Here is a 12,833-nt window from a genome sequence, read left to right as displayed (position 1 = left end):
TCTTTGCGTCTTCCTTAAGGCTTTGTGTAAAATCTGCTATTTCCTTGCGTAAGGGATTTGGTTCGTGGTTGTGTTGGCCCGGAAACTTTTTGATATCATGCATTTTGTCATTCATCTCATTAGGTGTACTTATCACTGAAACTGTGCACTTATAAATCTTATCCCGTCTCAATTCACAAACCCAGTAAAAACGATCATTATTCACTTTATTTCTGTCGAAAGTATAGCCCCCGTAATATAATTTTAACCCCCCCTTGTTAGATTTAAATATTTCACCGAATTTATGTGCCATTTTCTATTAACAAACACTGAAATACGAGTATTAACTTCTTGCTGCAAACTATAAACACTTCTCATGACTATGATCATAAATAATTAAAATTTATCTTCATACCCACATAAAGGGTCAAGCAATTTTTATTAGCGCCTACGTAAAATAAATAGCAAATCAATCCATTGATGATTTGCATCTTCAGTAAATTTCGAACTTTTGATATAGCGGCTTAATAATATTTCGAATTATAAAACTATACGCCATATAAAATAGCTGTAAAATGATACTTAGGAATTTTAATAAGTGTTATTTCGATTTTCTAACTTTTGATATAGCGGCTAAATAAAATTTCGGATTAAAGACTTTACGCCATAAAAGGTAGTTGTCAGATGATACTTAGGAATTTTAATAAGTGTTGATTCGAATCATAAGCGAAACAAAATAACAGCGAAATAAGAATGGGGAAAATAATAATAGGGGAAAAGTACTTTCGGGCAAATGAAACTTAGGCCAATTAATAAAATGGGAAGCGTTTTCGGGCTACTAATATTCGACATTACAATTTTCGACTTTTTGATAGGTAACCCCTTACTCTCCGTGGTGACTTCAAAAATATTTTTTTTACGTTGGCAATTAACGAATCTACGTTTTTATGTTGAGATCTCAAATGCTCTGAGACTCGATGTAAACCATGGGCAAGGCATGTAACGTGCAGTAAATTTGGAAATGCACTTTTTAAATTTTTACCAGCCTTCAACATGTACGCGGCACTGTCAGTAGTTAGTAGTAGGACATTCTTTAAATTCTCTTTAAACGAATCTTGCCAAAGAAATTGAAGTTGTTGTTTGATTAATTCAGCCATGGAATTACCATCGACTTTGTCAAGAATTTTACATCCGATTAGGTAAAATTTATTACAGGTATTCTTGGCCAATTCTCTTATTATTACATTTGCGACACATTTTCCTTTAATATCCACTGTTTCATCGACTGTCAACCATATATATTTTCCTGCCATGTCTTTGCGAATTTTATCAACCGTCTGATTGTACAAAATAAACTTTCAGCAACAACGATTCGTCCGGAAGTTTTTTCGATGAACAAGAGCAACAAATATATTTTTCAAAAAATAATCGGAAATGACGATTATTAAGTTTTTTCCATGGAATATTGCAACAAACGAGAAATATTATCAAATCCAGATAAAAACTATTATCGTTCTTTACCTCTTTAAACTCAGGTGCATGCGTTGATACTCTTTATGTGAGTATCAACGCAATATTTCTTAAGTTGCTTTAAGTGTATCTTACTTTCATCGTATGTAAGACAAGGATACTTGTTTATCCATTTAATTGTTAACCGTTTTTCGCTTTGGATTAACCATTTTCTTCAGAATTCGTTGCAAAATCACTATTGTGGCAGAAATGACAACTGAATGTCATACAACTTACTTTTAATCTAATCAAAGAGGTCAAAATCAAATGGTCATATAGCTAATCAAAGAGGTTAATGTTAAAGTAAGAAATTACTAAATTTATCGATAGCTGAAAATGTCGATAAAATATTACGTTCTAACTCTATTTTTTGCCATGAGCAATTCCGCCCTCTGGTTATAAACCTCGTAAATACTTTTGGACAGAGGGAAAGGCCAAAAGGTGCCCTAAGAAACTCAAACAGTCCCGTCATTGTAACAAATGAGGTAAATTTCACTGAGTCCTCATCCACAGGTAAATGAAAATACCCATTTTTTATATCAAGCGTGCTAAAAACTCTTGCATTCACCAGCTTGTCAATATGATCCTCTATTACTGGCATTGGATATTCGTCTTAAACGATCTTTTGATTAAGCCGTCTGTAATCAATGCATACCCTAATGCTACCGTCTTTCTTTTTTACATGAACCAAAGGATTAGCATACTCTGAGTAGCTTACCCTCACCACGCCGTCTTCTAACCACTCATTCACTTGTCGCTCAACCTCCTCTTGTTCCGCTGGAGACAGTCTTCGGGGTCGTTGTGCAACAGGGATGTCATCCTTCAAAACAATTTTTAACTTGACAGGTGCTTCCTTCGTCTTACGCGGTACGTATGACTCCACCAGGTCGTTCACTCGCTTTTCTATGTCTGAACTAACCTCTGAACCTGTAACAACAGAGTCACACACCCTTATCTCACACACTAGGTGGGTGTGTCAAGAGGTATTAACCATACATTGTTTTTCTCCATAACAAGTGTCACGCGTAACAAGAAATCCTCGCCAATAATCATACTATAAGGCATAGTATTATTAGGAACTACACGAAACTTAACGTCTTTATACCACAACTCGTCTATTTCAATATTTAGCTTCAACAGTCCATAACACCCGATTGTGTTCTCTCCTAGTCCCGTTAAAGAATCATCGTCGCTTTTGAGATACTTCGGCGCACCTAAATAGTTATAACAGTCAAGTCTCATTAAACTCACTTCGCATCCAGAGTCTACCAACAGTACCAACGCCATAACACCTTTTCCAAACACTTTGACACATTTCACAGGCTTTTTCTGAGGTATAACTGTATTCGGTATTGATAGTGTTAATTATTTAAAGTTTTAAGGCTGCTTTAAAAAAAAACGGCAAAATAATGTATTTTCTTCATCGTCTAACAAATTAGTCTGTACTTATAACATTCGTACTGTGAAAAGGCTCCGTGTATGTATGTGTAGAAATTGGTTGAGAATGTTTAGTTCTCTTTCTAAATAGCTCTAGATCTAATTTGTATTTTTCTCTTGTGGCTATTTCCTTTCTTTCTTTTATATACCTACTGTATTTCAGCTCCCAGCATTGCTTTTTTAGACGCAAAACAGACTTGCCATATGACGTTATTGGTCTATGTTCTTGTCGCGGAGGCTCATTGCTCAAGATATCTTGACTTTGTTCGACTTTTATTTACGCCTGAGTCCCCGACGGTTCCGGAACACTTAAAATCTTCTACAACTGGAGTATCTTTTCCTATTACTTATATTTAAAATTGTTCGTGCGAACAATAAAAAACTTCAAACTTTTAACAATAAGGATTTATTACGTTTGAGGTTAAACACGATAATATGAAAATTTACAAAATATTGCCCCGAGCGGCGTGTGCGCGCTTCCGAGGTGACTCGCTGACTGATCGGCCGCGGGCTCCCGCGGCCGTGAACTGCCCGGTGTCGCTGCGTCCCGCGCTCCACGCCCCGTGCGTATGCACAGACTTGAACATAATCCCGGCGTTGAAAGCCTAGCTTTCAACTAAACATTGCCATTCTTTACGTTGCCTTTAGTAGGTCTAGACCGGAATCTAGTCAACCCTTCGACAACCTGCAATGGTTTCAGCTTGATACATGGAGTTGCAGACATTCTTTATGTTGCCTTTCGCGGGTCTAGAATGGCGATCTAGTCAACCCTTCGACAACCTGCAATGGTTTCAGCTTGATACATGGAGTTGCAGACATTCTTTATGTTGCCTTTCGCGGGTCTAGAATGGCGATCTAGTCAACCCTTCGACAACCTGCAATCCCATGCGTAGAGGGTAACATGTGTAAGTATGCTACTTGAGCTTGACGATGAAAAATGCATATTGAGTAGCTCTGAAATGTATGTTCGCTAATTCGTTTTTGTAGTGTGACGAAGTCCCGTCTACAGATGTCAGAGTTTGTTGCCTTTAATGGGTAGGTAAACCATTCTTCCCTTCGACAACGTCTGCAGTTGGGATAACACACATTTTGTTGATGGCTCTTCTTATTGTGCCACGTTTTGTGATGACATCAGCGACGCGGTTGACTCCGTCTACGCCAGGATACAGACGACTTATCCGCGCCAGTCGCCATTGAAGTGGAGGTAGCTGATCTTCTTTTAGTATGACGAGGTCCCCGACTCGAGGCTCCTGCTGCTTGGTCTTCCATTTTGTGCGTTGCTGAAGCTCTGCCACGTACTCTCGCCGCCATCGGTCCCAAAAGTGCTGCCTCAGTTGCTCGATGCGTTCATATCTGTTGGGGTACTTAGTAGTGATGGCTCGGGACGGCACCGAAGTGAGAGGCCGTCCGATTAGAAAGTGCCCAGGAGTGAGAGGGGATGGGTCAGTAGGATCCGACGAGAGTGGGGTTAAAGGTCGTGAATTTAAAATTGCTTCAATCTGTGAGAACAACGATCCTAGCTCCTCAAATGTCAGGGAAGCCCTACCAGCAATACGTTTAAGGTGATGCTTGGCTGATTTAACTCCAGCCTCCCAAATCCCACCGAAATTTGGGGAATAAGCAGGACTAAACATGAACCTAATCCCTTCCTCATTTGCAAAGTTAGTTACTGACTGGCGACTGGACTTAACTAACTTGCTTAGTTCATTGTTAGCACCTTTAAAATTTGACCCATTGTCACAAAAGATAGCAGATGGTTTGCCTCTGCGAGATACAAATCGTCGCAGGGCCAGAATGAACGCTTCTGTACTAAGGTCGCTTACCAGTTCAAGGTGCACCGCTTTGGACGCTAGGCATATAAATATACATAAGTAACATTTGGAAGTGCGACTTCCTCTACCTTTCTTGCTAGCAATCATAAACGGACCTGCCATATCGACACCACATGTATAAAAAGGGTATGGGGAGCTTACCCGTTCATGGGGCACATTACCCATGATTGGCTGCACCGACTTCCCTCTAAACCGAATGCAGACTACGCACTTTTGCACTACACTACGTGCCAAGTTCCTGCCTCTACAGGCCAAAATAACTCCCTGACTGAAGCTAAAAGAAGTTGTGGACCGCCATGAAACAAACGCAAGTGCTCGTGCCTCATTATAAGTTTAGCCAGCTGATGTTTAGCATTTAATATCATAGGATGTTTTTTATTGTATTCGAATTCTGAGTTTTGAAGACGACCTCCTACTCGAAGGACTCCATCTGAGTCAATGAACGGGTTTAATGACAATAATTTTGACCTACGACTAATAGGCTTATTTTGTGCAATATCTTTAATGTCAGCATCAAAGCATTCAGACTGACAGGCCTTTACAAGACATTGCAACGAATGATCTAACTCAGTAACATCCAGTTGTCCCGATAACTTGGGGTTGTTTCTCTTATGCCGGCTGTACACACTCGCCTCTCGCCTCTCGCCGAGAGTCTTGGGCGAGAAGCTCTCGACGAATGCACACCATGTACACACTCGTGCACGTCATTTGAACAGAGGATATCGGCCACGATGGACCTGGAAACTGCTGCTGCCGTTTGTCTTTGTGCTGTTAGTTATTATCATTACTTACACATATATCATAAAAAAAAAATTACTAAACCATGGCGAAAACGAAGGTGGTGGATGATTACTATGCACCGCAAAAGAACCCAGTAAGTATTCACATATCAAGGTTTTTTTAGTTACTGCTGCGAATCATGTTACAAAAAATAATGTTTTTTTTTTTCAGAACCACGATGGAAAATCAATTGGCGGAACTAGTAATGGAACCTTCTGGTCAATTTCACAATTTTACAAGAATGTCCGTAACAGACTTTGAATATTTGTTGCAAAAAGTTTCTCCGTTAATATCGAAGAAGGATACACCTAAAAGAGACGCAATACCAGCCAAAGTTCGCTTGGCAATTACTTTGAGATTTTTGGCCAGCGGTGATAGCTTCGAAAGTCTGCATTTTCTGTTCAAAGTTTCTAGCTCCATAATATCAAGAATTGTACCTGAAGTGTGTATTGCGTTAAACGCAGTATTGAAAGATCAAATTAAGGTAAGTACAAACAAAAACATTTCAAAATCAACAGGGTTTTATTAAAACATATTTTTAAAGTATTAATTGTACACTGCAGATAAATTAAGCCTCATACAATATCTGACCTATAATATCACTAATTAAACCAAGTACAAACAAAACAATAGCAAAATCAACAAGATTTTATCAATCAAACATATTTAAAAAAAGTATTGTACACTGCAGATTAATTAAGCCTCATACAATGCCCGACTTAAAATATCACTAATATTAGATTCCGAAATTTCTGGAGCTATTGGTTGGTTAACAATTTGATTAGATAAAATACGAATAGTAGGAGGTTCGGTAGCAATTTCGTCCCTTAGCACCGAATACGAACCGGAAGCCGACGATGACCGTTTGTTGTGTGGAGATGTACTTGGAAGTGACACTTGAACTCTAGCTGGTTCCGAATATGATGTACAAGTTGAGGATGGTCGCCTTTGGTAATAGGGTGCTGCGTAACCGGAAGCCAATGATGGCTGTATGTTGTGTGGAGATATACTTGGAAGTCGTCTAATAAATAATCCGTCTATTTCGTACATCATTTGCACACTTTCTGTTTCTGATAATTTACGTAGTTTATTTGCCAAGATTTTCCCGTAACGATCATAGTCGTCTTCAGACTGTTGCGGTTTATTGAGAACTTTATTAAGAGAACTCATAGCTTCCTTCATTGTTTTACCAGCCTCTTCTAATTCTATAGGATTTTTTCGACGACGTGGTATAGTAGGCATCTGAGGCAAATCATGTTCAGCCTGACCATCATTGCCTGTATTTGCATTCTGACTGTTTTCGTCTTGACTTTCCGGTGTAGGTGGAGTCTGAAAGTAATAAAGAATATTTATTTTACAGCTGCCACAGGATCCCCAATCATGGCTACAACTAGAAATTTCCACACTGTCTGGGAGCTATGGATGGAAAACATGTCGTCATGCAATCTCCTGTACATAGTGGTACAGAATACTACAACTATAAAAGGAGTTTCAGCATTGTACTCCTTGCTTTAGTTGATGGCAATTATAATTTTGTTTTTGCTGAAATCGGAAGTCAGGGTCGAATTAGTGACGGTGGTGTCTTTCAAAATAGTCGACTATGGCAAAAAATGTGCTCAAATAATTTAAACTTGCCAACACCACGACCACTTCCTGGTAGAACAAGAGAAGTCCCATATGTTTTTCTAGCAGACGGAGCATTTGCATTAACGACTCATGTGATGAAGCCATATCCTGGAAGGCATAATGAACAAACTGCAAAACGTATATTTAATAAGAAACTTTCGTCTTCACGCGTTGCAGTTGAAAATGTGTTTGGGATACTAGCTTCAAGATTCAGAGTATTTCGAAAACCTTTACTTCTGAGCCCAGAAAAAACAACTGTGATTACTATGACTTGTGTACTACTACACAATTTCTTAAGAAAGAGTATTACTTCATCGTCAATATACACACCTCCTGGTACTATAGATGTTTACGACCAAAACAATGAACTGGTATCGCCGGGGTCATGGAGGAACGAAATTGAAGACACATGTGCCATCAGACCCTTACAAGTAATACCAAGAAGATCCTCATTGAATGCAAATCAGATAAGAGATGAATTTACAAATTATTTCTTCAACTTGCACAAAAATAATGCTAATTAACTTACTATAGAATTTGTGGAATAAAAAAATAAATAAAGCTTACCTGTTCCTCTGTATTTATTGTTTTTTTTCCAATAACGGTTTCCTTCAAAAACGAGTCCATAAACTCAAACGCAAACCATATAGGTTTATACACGGAATCAGCACTAGCTCCGGATTGAATGGATACCTTAATTTTTCTTTTAAGGCTCCGGTACGTGGCCATAAGCGAATCCCGCTTCTTCTTTAATTCTTCAATGGGAATATCTATCATGTTGCTTATTCGCACCCAAGCATCATGAATAAATTGTTTATCTTTATGTTTTAAATGCTTTGGGTCCCAAATCACAGGTTCATTTTGATAGCATTCTAAAAATTCTATTTCACGATCGTTAGACCACATTTTAACCGATAGCGAACACGTCTTTACACAAATACAGTAAGCGGGCAACTAAATGAACGAGTGTGTACATGCTTGGTCTCGTTTACCTCGCGAGAGCGGACGAGACCCTTTGACTCGGCCGCAAAAAACCGACACGCGGCCGAGGCGAACCGAGGCGAGAACCGAGCGGGCGAGACAAGGCGAGAGCATCATGTACACACTCCTTCTCGGTCAGTCTCGGGGTGTCTCGGCGAGTGTGTACAGCCGGCATTACAATTATTAATGAAGCGTAAGACATAGGCGAAAACTCGCTTCATTTTGCTAAAGTCAGAAAACTTGTCAAACTGCACGACATTATCATCTGTGACTACTGCGTGACACATTATTTTTAAAGGTTTTGTTTCAGGCAAATCAACAGTAGGTATTTGTGTATGATTTTGAATAGGCCAGTCACAAGGCTCAGACTTGAGAAATGGTGGCCCGGTCCACCAAAGTGAAGAAGAAAGTAAGGATTTGGGGTCCGTACCTCTGGACGCGATATCTGCAGAGTTCTTGTCAGTAGGTATATGATTAAAAGTATAACCCTGCGTTAACTCGTGTATTTCATTTACGCGGTTACACACGAAAGCCTTTAAATCTTGAGGCTGAGCCTTAAGCCATCCTAACACGACAGTACTATCGGTCCAAATGGTTTTATGTTGTATGTCACAACGTAGTGACTTACAAACCTTGTCACACAGCCTCGCTCCTAAGAGCATTCCACATAACTCCAGCCGAGGAATTGTGATCGGTTTTATTGGGGCTAAACGGGTTTTTGCACATAATAAATTAACGGTGACTTCATCATTATGAGCCACTGAACGCAAATAGACACAAGCGGCGTACGCGTTTTGAGAAGCATCAACACAGCAATGCAATTCGATATATTTATAATCATCACCTAACACACGCCTAGGTACCGTTATTTGTGACAGAAGTGCAAAATCTTTCACCAGCTTAGACCAACTCTTTGCAAACTCGTCAGGAACAGGCTGATCCCAATCAAGTTTGACGCTCCATAGGTGCTGAAGCAGAATCTTAGCAGTTACAATGCATGGACACACTAGTCCCAGCGGATCAAAGACTTTGCTTGTAGTGGAAATGACTGACCTTTTTGTGCATTCCCGTGCAGGCTCTTGGTCCCTTGAAAATTGCAATGTGTCTGACACTGGCGAATAGTTAAGACCCAGAACACTAGACTCTTTAGATAAATCAAGAGGCGATGTCGTGTTTTCGTTGCCTTCGAATAAATCCACGCAATTCGTACGGAATTTTCGCAACGGCAAACAGGCAGAATCTAAAGCTGTTACTACACCGTGAGTAATATGCTTCAATTCTTCTACAGAGTCGGCCCCTGTATTTAGATCGTCTACATAGAAGTCATTTTTTATCACATTTGATACAATAACGTCTGGGCACTCTTTTGCCAACTGTAAAAGACAACGCGTACTTAAAAATGGTGCTGAAGAAGTCCCATATGTTACTGTGTTAAGTTGAAAAACTTGTATGGGTACATTTTCATTATCCCGCCATAAAATCAGCTGCAAATAACGCTGAGATGGATCTACTTCAATTTGACGATACATTTTCTCTATATCGGCTACTAGAACAAACTTGTGCTGTCTAAAACGCAATAGCAGAGACATCAAATCACTCTGTACGACAGGTCCTACCCGCTGAATGTCATTCAGTGACTTTCCAGATGACGTTTTGCATGATCCATTGAACACGACTCTTAATTTGGTAGTTTCGCGATTTTCACGAATTACAGCATGATGCGGCAGATATATGCCAAATTTGGGACGCTCAATTTGCGTTAAATGACCTAAGTTGCTATACTCTTGCAAAAACTCCTCATATTTTTGCTTTAGGTTAGGATACCTAACGAATTTCTTCTCTAAATTCTCTAAACACTTTTTTGCCGTGTCGAAATTATGCCCTAATGACTCCTCAGGCTTTTCCTTTAGAGGAATTTGAACAGAAAACCTGCCACTGGGCAATCGAGAAAAAGTTTCTACGAAATGCTGCTCACAGAGCTGCTCCTCTGGAGAGTAAGTTTTTTCAGAAGGTAAATCGTCAATTAACCAAAATCTTTCAAGTGAATCGCGAATTTCCTGACTAAAGTTGCAAACCAAGTTGGACGTTGACATTGTTGAATTATTACTGGGTACCGATCCTGCCACTAGCCATCCTAACTGAGTATTTTGCAACACCGGTTTATTCTCACCTAACTCCCTAATTTCAGGTATGACCAGCTTCCAGTATACTTTTAATCCCAACAAAATGTCTACCTCAGAAGGAGAATCAAATCTCGGGTCTGCAAGCTCTATGTCACCTGGTATCTCAAATGAAGTTGTGTCTATCGGACACTCAGGCAAAACACTTGTAATATCCGGGATCACCAAAAACCTAACGTTCATATCGTACGGTCGAACCCGAGAACCTACCTGAAGCCTGCATGCTTCTGAAATATGAGTAACATTTTTATTTATTCCAGTAATATTTATGGACTCGGTATTTGTAGCTATGCCTAACCTTTTTTAAACGCCTTTGTAATAAATGAAGATTGACTTCCGGGATCCAGAAACGCACGTGCTGTATATGATTTCCCATTGTAAGCTACCTTTACCAGAGCGGTACATAACAACCCCGGACCGTCAGATTCCTCAGATACCACAGAGAGGACAACCGGCGCTGAAGAAGTACTAGGGGACGTTTTTTCGGATTCATCGCCATGTCTATGCAACAGCGTATTATGTTTCTTTTTACAAATTCGACAACAACCTCGCAAATTACATTTAAATGCATTGTGACCTTTATGAAAACAATTTTTACACACTCGAAGCTTAGATACCTCGTCAAATCGGTCTTCAATACTCATTTCTTTTAATTTGGGACATTCATATAGACGATGACCTTGACTGCACAAATCACACGTGATGCTTGACTTCGTATCAACCGTGGTGGCAAAACTTTTATATTGAGTTGTTTGACCTTTAGGTTTTTGTTCCCGAGACTCAAATTTAGGGTGACCAGTCTTCTCGGAATGATTACTATAGGATGTTTCTAAAACATCAGCGCGGCTGCGCAAAAATGAATAAAATTCATTTAAAGTTGGCAAATCTTTGAGACTACATTTTAATTCTTCCCATTTCTTGCTTGTTGTTACGTCCAATTTGGTAGAAACCATAAAAATAATAAGCGCATCCCATTTGTCCGTAGGTTGCCCTAGTGTTTCAAGAGCCCGCAAATGTTTAGAAAAATGGTCAACAACAAACCTCAGAGCCTTGAAAGACTCCTTTGACATAGGTACATTCAAAGCTAAATAATGCCTTCAAATGGTTATTAATTTATATGTTTTTGTTATTGAACCGTTCGCACAAAAGGTCCCACGCCAGGTTGTAGTTATTTGCACTGAACTCGATCGACTTTATTACTGTACTCGCGCTCCCTTCCAAAGAAGAGCGTAGGTAATGAAACTTATTTATCAATGGAATGCTATTGTTATTATGTATCATGGACACAAAACTGTCTTTAAACTCAAGCCACTGCAAATAACTCCCTCCGAAAACCGGTAATTTAATGGTAGGTAACTTAATGCCCGTGAACGAATTCGAATGACAGCTGGCCATAGACTGATCATCACGAACCGCTTGCGCATTGTTATTGAAAGACGAATTATCTAATATGTCTTGACCGACCGCTAAACACGACATAAACTGGTTCTCAATATCATCGCGCTCCTGCGCTTGCTCTGAAGGATCGCTATGCAGCAAATCAATTTGACCTTGAATGTCATCAAACTCAGTCAACACAGATTGTAACTTATTTATCTTTAACTCCAACTCTTTATACTTTGCTGAAGTCGAAATGGCAGGTTTACACTTTAACAAATTATTTAAATAATCATTAAACTTAGTCAGCCGACCTTTAATACTTCCGCGTTGTTTAATTAATTTAGCTAATTCGACCTCAGGTTTTACTACTCCATCCGTTGGTGACATAATTGCAAAGTCAAATTTAAAAAACACCGAACAATAAATAAGCGAAAAGTCTAACCAGTAAGTCCAGTCCCAGCAGTGACGGCTCGAAGTAGATGGTTGCCCTGGTCGCGCACACAGCTAACCAGCGCAGCCAGCAAACGCTTCACTCGCGTTGAACCCGAGCGAACGCTGAAATAGTCGGCAAACCACAATGAAACACTGACAATGACCATTCAAAATTTAAACCCTAACGGTTTTTTTTTATGTACGTTAATTAATTCAGCTTTGAAACCAGCAGTTTTAATTGCTTAATTATACCTAAATTTAATGCAATAATAAGTATGTGCTGATTGTGCAATGCTTATTTAATCGAAAGCGCAAACTTCGTGCGAATAATAGGCAAACCAGGCTAAGTAACGCTTTGAAATAACTTCGAAATCTTATAGAAATAGAAGAACATAAGAAGATAAGCACATTTGCGTGCAGCTAATAGTCTTGTCTTTTAGGCAAGCTAGATTAGGAATAAACCTAACGCTCAAGATGCAAGAAAGCAGTCACACAAATTGAAACAATTTCTCTTTAACTAGGATCGGAACAAAGGAATATAATGAATTGGGCTTACTTCCCCCGGAATAGATCCGCAGACACAACGTAGACACCGTAGATTGTTCTTGCAGGCTCCAGCAACGCAACCACCAATTCTTCTTTGTTCTTCGAGTCGGTGAGTCAGCGAGTCGTTAAAAACCGTTACATCTAACGGTTA

At 39.4% G+C, this 12,833-nt stretch overlaps 1 protein-coding gene across 1 annotated transcript; it reads left to right on the top strand.

The window, feature by feature from the left end:
• The first annotated feature begins 5,368 nt into the window (after positions 1-5,368).
• Positions 5,369-6,996, top strand: LOC125236141. The gene is made up of 3 exons (XM_048142841.1): positions 5,369-5,631; positions 5,709-6,021; positions 6,898-6,996. The coding sequence occupies exons 1-3, from the start codon at positions 5,369-5,371 to the stop codon at positions 6,994-6,996; spliced, it is 675 nt and encodes a 224-aa protein (XP_047998798.1).
• Positions 6,997-12,833: the final 5,837 nt, after the last annotated feature.

This window comes from Leguminivora glycinivorella, chromosome 18 (assembly GCF_023078275.1).
Source record: "Leguminivora glycinivorella isolate SPB_JAAS2020 chromosome 18, LegGlyc_1.1, whole genome shotgun sequence".
NCBI classification, from domain to species: domain Eukaryota; kingdom Metazoa; phylum Arthropoda; class Insecta; order Lepidoptera; family Tortricidae; genus Leguminivora; species Leguminivora glycinivorella.
The sequence above is the reverse complement of the archived record's forward strand: the minus strand, read 5'-3'. Positions and strand labels throughout refer to the sequence as shown.

Bases quoted from the DNA above. Each gene is read 5' to 3' on its own strand.
- LOC125236141 (XM_048142841.1), top strand. From the start codon at position 5,369: ATGCCGGCTGTACACACTCGCCTCTCGCCTCTCGCCGAGAGTCTTGGG. The intron at 5,632-5,708 runs GTAAGTATTCAC...TTTTTTTTTCAG, and splicing joins ATGCACCGCAAAAGAACCCA to AACCACGATGGAAAATCAAT. The intron at 6,022-6,897 runs GTAAGTACAAAC...TTTATTTTACAG, and splicing joins TATTGAAAGATCAAATTAAG to CTGCCACAGGATCCCCAATC.